Source organism: Acipenser ruthenus, chromosome 49, assembly GCF_902713425.1.
Source record: "Acipenser ruthenus chromosome 49, fAciRut3.2 maternal haplotype, whole genome shotgun sequence".
Lineage (NCBI taxonomy): Eukaryota > Metazoa > Chordata > Actinopteri > Acipenseriformes > Acipenseridae > Acipenser > Acipenser ruthenus.
The window spans coordinates 7,099,090-7,106,768 of NC_081237.1; the positions used below are offsets into that span (position 1 = coordinate 7,099,090).

General features: G+C 47.6%; 1 protein-coding gene across 1 annotated transcript; it reads left to right on the forward strand.

Annotated features, from left to right (window-relative positions):
• Positions 1 to 788: 788 nt before the first annotated feature.
• On the forward strand, positions 789 to 7,437 carry LOC117401257 (nuclear receptor subfamily 2 group F member 6). Its single transcript, XM_034001820.3, has 4 exons — positions 789 to 2,919; positions 3,826 to 3,920; positions 4,471 to 5,001; positions 5,489 to 7,437. Exons 1-4 carry the CDS (start codon positions 2,654 to 2,656, stop codon positions 5,761 to 5,763), a joined length of 1,167 nt encoding a protein of 388 aa, XP_033857711.1. The 5' UTR covers positions 789 to 2,653; the 3' UTR covers positions 5,764 to 7,437.
• Positions 7,438 to 7,679: the final 242 nt, after the last annotated feature.

Consider the following 7,679-nt stretch of genomic DNA (forward strand, 5'->3'; position numbering starts at 1 on the left):
GTGAATCAGGCTACAAATAGAGGTTTTCTAAATAATGCAGTTTAGATAAAACTATAAAGGCAGGTGAGCAAATATGGATAGAGAAATAAGCAAACAAGGGTTTTAGTTAGTGAGCTTCCACACCCTGGACACATGACTCCTTCCTTGGGCTCCCTGACTCAAGGGGATAGGGTGTCTGCAGCCCCAAGGTGTTACTGAGTTTATAGATTCAGCCACGGGGTTGGTGGAGATAAGGGGGTCGCCAGGGTGTGGATCGAGTATCACTACCTGTAATATTAGAGCACTCCTAAATAACCCAGCAGCACTCAAAACACAGGGGCCTGTGGATGAAAAACAGACTGGTTGTCTAGGATTATTTTTCTTTTAGACGTTTCAGAGTTATGGCATTGCAACTACTCTAACCCCAGACTGTTTTAACATTTAAAAAAAATTAAATTAAAAAAAAAATTGCAACAGGACCAATCAACAAATAGTAAGGTCTCAAATGTAAGTTTTCATATTTACAGATACATTTATTTTTATATAGCAGCGTGCCGGGCTGCCCTGAGGCTGAGGTGTATCCTCAGGAGCACTTTCCTAATTACATTACGAACACAAATCTCTAAATCTGCTGCAACGTTAGTTCTTATTCGAAGAGACCCGGCAATTCAGGAACATGGATTAGAGAGAGAGACATAACACACACACACACACCCAGGCCAAGCCCAGATACTGGAGCACAGCCAGGACTCAGAGCAGGGCAGCGGGGTTGAGTATCTGCACCCAGAGGCCCAGCAGTGTAGGGGTTAACACAGACAATGTGCCGGGCAGGCAAGCAGGCCCGGGGGTCAGGGCCTGGGACAGAAGCAAAAGATGCAGGCCACCGCATTCCTTTTGTGTGTGTGCAGCTCAGCAGCCCACTCACTGCTCTTTGACTCCAACGTCCATATAAGGAAGAGAGCGCCATGGCAACCACAGGGCTTGAATAGCAGTGTCAAATCCCTGAGCACAGAGACTCACTCACTCACACACACGCACACACACAAACAGAGAGCGAGAGAGAGAGCGAGAGAGAGAGAGAGAGGGAGAGGGAGAGGGAAAGAGGTTATCTGGCTGGCCTGTTCTTCTTTTCAGTTCATTTAATTTATTCTCCCAAAGCAAAAAAAAAAAAAAAAAACTAATCTCTCTAGCATTCTCTGGCCACTGGCTGACTCACAACACAACACTGGACGGCCGGCACTACAGTGGCTGCTTCTGTCTGATTAACAGGGACCAGAAAAGAGAGAGAGAGAGAGAGGGAGAGAGGGAGGGTGTCACACAAGGACACATTCGATAAACAGTGAGCTTTCGCCTTTCTAATTGAGAAACCAAGACAGGGTTTGTCTTGTTTTTTCTGTTTTTTTTTTGCAGGGAAGGAACAGAAGACTCTCCTGCTGTGTGTGGAATGAGCTGGAGTGGCTGCCGCAGCGTTAGGCCTTGTTTTATTACAAACAAGCCCTAGAACACAGAAAGGAGTTCCTTGAACTTTGCTCCTGTTTGGACACACACACAGATAGCTGTTTCGCTGGATTTCTGAGGCCCTGATAAGCTGTTTTTTTTTTTTTTTTTTACAATCTTCTGGAGAGAGCTGTGCTTGTTGGGGACTAAACGAAGGCAGACTTCAGTTACTGTGGTTCTCGGAAGTGACCTGGAAGACAAAAAGAAAACTGAAAAAGGGTAGAGGAAGTTTGGGTACACGTAGGATTTTTCGACAACAAACAACAGTGGAAAAATGGAGACAGAATTTTTGTCCTTTTTCTGAAGGGAAAAACTTCCTGGGTGAAAAAAAAAAAAAGTTTTAACTTTTTTTTTTTCCTGTTTTGTGGAAAACAGCCTTTCCTGTCGAGTGAGAAAGGGGCGTAGTAAAGCGATACTGGCTTCTGTCAGATTTCAAGATACTTCTTTCCCCTTCTCGCAGAAGGAACTGGTTTGACTCGTTCGTCAGAGGTTTGGCTTAACCCCGCTGAACCGTGTCTTGCTTTCGTTCAGTTGCGAGGAACTTTGCTGGGGCTGAGCAGTTCAGTTGAATTTATTGTTTCCTGTGAAAAGCAGTTTATGCCTGTTCCTTACACTGTGAACCTGTTGTGCTTGAAGAGCAGAGGGTAGGGGCAGTGAGCTGCAAAGGAGGCCGGCTAACTGACTGCAAAATAAGTAAGTTGGCTTAGATGGTGGTTTGCTTGTGTGCAGGAGGACTGAAAAAGCTTTGGCTTTAGGGAATCTGCTCTGTCTTACCCCTTAAATATAGTTTTTAGCTGGTGTGTGTGTGTGTGTGTGTGTGTGTGTGTGTGTGTGTCTTGGTTCCTGGTGTGGTTGGTATTTAAAGACTGCAAGCTTTGTTTATCCAGAGTGATCTCTTCCTGATCTGAGCAGCACATGTGCACTTAGGCACCAGCGGTAAGCTTGGGGGAGGTTAGAGGACTCTTAACTATGGTGCACTAAGAGCACCTAGGGATTTGGAACACAAGCACAGTTAGAGAATCCTACATTTTGCACTACGGGATTAGACACTAGCTTGGGTCAATTGGGACTTCATTTGGTGCTGTAAACCCCTAGTCTGGACAACTAAAAGAAAACTAAAAAAGAAGCAGCCAGCAGAGACCACCCACCCCCCCCTCCAGTTTGGACTCGGAGCGGTATGGCAATGGTGAGCGGGGGATGGGGCGACCCGAACGGAGAGACCAACGGCCTGGGAGAGAAGGGCTACCTGCGGGAGGACGAGGAGGGGTCCCCCCAGGCTGGGGGCAGCGATGCGGAGCCTGTGGTGGATGACAGGGGCTGTGTGGTGGACTGCGGGGTCTGCGGGGACAAGTCAAGCGGTAAGCACTACGGCGTCTTCACCTGCGAGGGCTGCAAGAGCTTCTTCAAGAGGAGCATCCGGCGCAACCTCAGCTACACCTGCAGGTAAGCAGCATGGCAAAGGCATAGCCACGCACAGGCTTGGAGGAGCCCAGGGTGGTGGTCACAAGGAGGGAGTGTGTGACAGCAAAAGCAGGCAATGCAAAAAATAAAATGGAAGTCTTTTTAGAAGGGTAGTTTATGCTCCCCCAGGACGGTAAACCAGACTGAGGTGTGATTTAACCGCAAGCCTAGATAGACATCTGCGTTACTGGTTTCCTCAACCGTTGAAGGGCATTAGGTCAAACGTTTGCCTTGCTTTTGGTTTCGCCTCCTATTATATCATGACAACATTTGATGTTCTATTTAATGTTTCGCTCAGATACGACTGAGAGATCTTTATTAATAAGAACATGTTCGAGTTGCTTATAGAAAAGTGGGGGAGTCTGAATGTATTACTGAACAAACCCCAGCATTCCTGTAGCTGCCCCCTTAGTACAGCAGCATTGCCACCACTGTGTCACTGCTGCGCTGCTGTTGAAGATAATTTTGCGAAATCTAAAAGCTGCCTAGAATCAAAGAAGTCTGGCATCAGCTGATATCTTAATAGTATAAATCCTGTGCCTGTGTTTTATACACTGTATTGCTGGCCAGACCCCAGCCTGCTTAGCCTCCGAGACCTGATAAGATCAGAATCAGACAGTTATTGGTACAGGCAGTAAGACGTGTCCTCTGTGCTGGGCTACCAATGAGGAAGCACCCAAAAGCAAGCGAATAAACGACAGAGGCATGCTGCTGTAACAGGAGGAACGGTGCAGTCTGCAAGCAAGGACAGAAGAAGTAGGCTTTACCTGCAAGGCAGCACGTCATGCAATGATATAAACAGCTGCCCCCCCCCCCCCCCCCCTCAGCTGCTTCTTTAGTGCAGCTTTGCTATGTCGACGCTGAATTTGTTTCTGTCTCCACCCCCAGATCAAACCGGGACTGCCAGATAGACCAACACCACCGGAACCAGTGCCAGTACTGCCGGCTCAAGAAATGCTTTCGGGTTGGGATGCGCAAAGAAGGTACTGAATCCAAAGTATGGTTCTGTGCCCAGACTGGTTCACTGCTTTGGGTTGATTCATTTTTCTCAGATGTTTTGTTTATCGCCCCTGTATGTTCTGCTCAGGCTGTCCCTGGAGAGGGCCTTGTTGTGACACTGACTGAGCCCAGAAACAGGTGTTGTTTATGGACAGCAGGAGCCTTGCTGCTCACACGTGACCGGGCTGGCTTATCTTACCTGAAGGTCAACCCTAACCGGCTGGAGCGAGAGCTCTGCCAAATACCAGAGCCTGTTTGTTACGCAAATAAAAGACAGAGAGACCTTGTGTACTGTTTGAACTCATGCCTGTTTCTCTCAATCACAGTTTTTAGTTTCTCTTTCAAAATTCCCATTACTTTAGTATAACGGTTAATTTAATGAGTTAAAACTTTTACTGCGTCCCGCTCATTTGCCAAGGTTCGTTCCAAATCTCTTGGTCATTCAAAGAACCTGATTTAAAAAGCTACATAAAGACGGTTTGGTATGGCGTGCCTCTAATGTGTTAACCCTCTGTGGTGTTCTGCATTCCACAGCCGTGCAGAGGGGTCGCATCCCTCCGTCCCACTTGGGAATCAGCCCCACATCCACCCCAGGGGGGGACTTCTTGAATGGACAGCCGGTCTCGGAGCTCATCTCCCAGCTCCTGCGGGCCGAGCCCTACCCCAGCGGGCGCTACGGCTCCCAGTACAACCCGCAGCAGGGGGGCAGCGTGATGGGCATCGACAGCATCTGCGAGCTGGCGGCACGGCTGCTCTTCAGCACCATCGAGTGGGCGCGCAGCATCCCCTTCTTCCCAGAGCTGCCCGTGTCGGAGCAGGTGGCACTGCTGAGGCTCAGCTGGAGCGAGCTGTTCATCCTCAACGCCGCCCAGTCATCCCTGCCCCTGCACATGGCCCCCCTGCTGGCCGCGGCCGGCTTTCACTCCTCCCCCATGTCCGCGGAGCGCGTCGTGTCCTTTATGGACCAGGTGCGGGTGTTCCAGGACCAGGTGGAGAAGCTGAGCCGCCTGCAGGTTGACTCGGCCGAGTACAGCTGCCTCAAAGCCATCGCGCTCTTCTCCCCAGGTGAGGTGGTGCTTTCATCGTCACAGATAACTTATTAGAAACAGCCATTAAAGAAGATAGCTTCGGAATATTTCTTTCCTCATTTCTTAAGCTTTCGCGGTCTAGTCTGTGCCTGCTGCTTCACACGTTCCTTTGCCAGGGAGACGTAGTTTAGAAGAGACAATCTCGAAACTACGTCATGTAATGGGAGGGGCTGAAAATAATGACGATGATGATGACAGACAGGAGAGCAGCTCCTTGCACCTCATTTCATACAGTTGTTTTTCTTGCCAATCCTTTGAGAAGGTGACGCAGTGACACCTAGTGGTCCAAAGCTGCAACAATGCAATGTTTTTTTTTTCGTTTCCCTGTGAGGTTATAACAGGCAGTGAATGTTTGCATTACTAATATATATATATATATAAATGTGTCTGAGTGAGTTTTATGCCGATTCTTACACAAAGCCCTGTTTGGCTGTGTTGTAACCCTCTCTCTCCCCGTGTCTCAGACGCCTGCGGGCTCACAGACCCGGTTCACGTGGAGAGCCTGCAGGAGAAGGCCCAGGTCGCTCTGACGGAGTACGTGAGGGCTCAGTACCCGGGGCAGCCCCAGCGCTTCGGCCGGCTGCTGCTCAGACTGCCCGCGCTCCGAGCGGTGCCCGCATCCCTCATCTCACAGCTCTTCTTCATGAGGCTGGTGGGCAAGACGCCCATCGAGACCCTGATTCGAGACATGCAGCTGTCCGGCAGCTCCATCAGCTGGCCCTACGTCCCGGGGCAGTAACCTGAGGGGGGTGGGAGGAGCTGCCCCAGGGCAACATCAATAAAGATACACTTCAGCACACCGGTGCAGTAACTACACTGCTTTTAGTTTAGAGCGGAGGGGCGTGTGTATTATAAATGCAATTCCTTGGTTTTGTGTTAATTGCATCTTCCCCACTCTAGCCTTCTGTGAACTCTAAGCTGTATCAGACAGAAAGAGCACAATACTGACAGTAAAACTATTTGTCTGCTACATTCCCTAATTGTACTTTCTGAAGCCTACATCCCCCCCCCCCTCCGTATGGTGTATATATCTAATCGCCTTTAAATACATGTTGTTAGAATCAGCTCCTTGAGTGCATGCTTGTATTTAAAAGTGCAACGTGAATTCACAGTAGTGCTAAAGAGTAGTTAATATCCCTGCATTCTGAAGTGATGTTGATGATGTCATAAAACAGGCTCACGCAGCTCCCTGAACAGACTTTAATACAGCTGGAGCCAAAGGGCAACACAGAGGGAAACTCTGGGGATTTTCAGGACTGTGATCCTTGAGGATCAGGGACAGTGGTTTGGGGCATTGTCGACCGCAGAAGAACTGCTGATACGAAACTGGTACAAAACACCAGATCTGCTATTGTCCAAACCCACAGGGTCACACAGATTGGACTGGGGTTTAGAAGTAGGAACGCTGTCCGGAATGTCAGGATTGGTGCCGTTGCTTTGCCAAGATTAAAAGAACACTGCTTGGATTTAGACTAACTGGGAATTGTTTCTGATCCAATAATTCAGTTAATGCACTTCCCTGTTCGTTTCATGTAATCCCAACAAATTGTGCTAGAGCTGACCTTCTTTAAATCTGTATCCCTCTGGTTTGCAATGCCTTCAAATACTGCACTGCACACTACACTGGGCCCTGTGAACTCCCCCTCACTAACACACACCCTCACTGATCTGCACACAGCTCTGTGGACCCGAAGGTCTTCGCATATTCAGGACAGCGAATTTGATTAGCTGTTGCTTGGCTGCTTGATTCAAATAACGGTTGGACAGCTTTAGTAGAAAGTAAAGGGCGGATGGACTAATTGTCCCGTGCCTTCCGAGAGAGAGAGAGAGCCGAAACAGAGGCTGAGACTCAGGAGAAGACTCCCTGCAGGCCACACAAGAAGAGAAGAAATACTTGGAATGTCAGACTGACTTTTTTTTAAAAAATTTTAATTTTTAAATCCCTTTGAAGCGATCAGAGGAATGACTTCAAGAGTTTAAATCAACAGATCACAATGCGACCATTTCACATGTTTACTGCTATGATTGTGTGAAACTATTCATTCGATTTATTTAGGTAAAGATATTTAGATTGAAGGACACCAAAGCACCCCCTTAGCGTCTACTGAAATCTTTAAAACTAGACTGTAGCTTTACCGATGAAATTTGCACAGGAATGTTGCAGTTGCTCATGCATCTATCACAGATTCCCATTGTCTTTTACCATGGTTTACTGCACTGCTCTGCTAGCATCCTGTACTTTCCCCATATTTTACTACACTTTGATTTTACCATGCTTTACTGCACTACAATTTGCTCAGTACTGATGTTAAGTGAAGGGGTGTGGTGAGGAATTCACCAATTACATTGTGTGCAAAAGTGACAACTAATAATGTACGATTGAAAGCAATAAAAAATATTTTACATGGAAGAATGTGTGATTTTACTCCGGTGACGAACACATCATTTTGAAGGTATATAACTACTATAAATATAAAACCCAGCCAAGAATATAAATTACAGATGGCAGTAGATCATTACGAAGAGAGCTGAGAGAAAGAATCATGCACAAGTGCTTCCTAAGATACAGCCTCAATCAATAGCTTAGCCAGTCGGGTGTCAGGATTGTAACCTACAGCTGGAACATGTGAAACAGCTGGTGAGCAATTCCTGTGC

What these genes read in the sequence shown, in the direction of transcription:
- LOC117401257 (XM_034001820.3), top strand. Translation starts at nt 2,654, where the DNA reads ATGGCAATGGTGAGCGGGGGATGGGGCGACCCGAACGGAGAGACCAAC. An exon ending in GGTTGGGATGCGCAAAGAAG is followed by an intron (nt 3,921 to 4,470) that starts GTACTGAATCCA and finishes TGCATTCCACAG; the next exon opens with CCGTGCAGAGGGGTCGCATC. An exon ending in CATCGCGCTCTTCTCCCCAG is followed by an intron (nt 5,002 to 5,488) that starts GTGAGGTGGTGC and finishes CCCGTGTCTCAG; the next exon opens with ACGCCTGCGGGCTCACAGAC.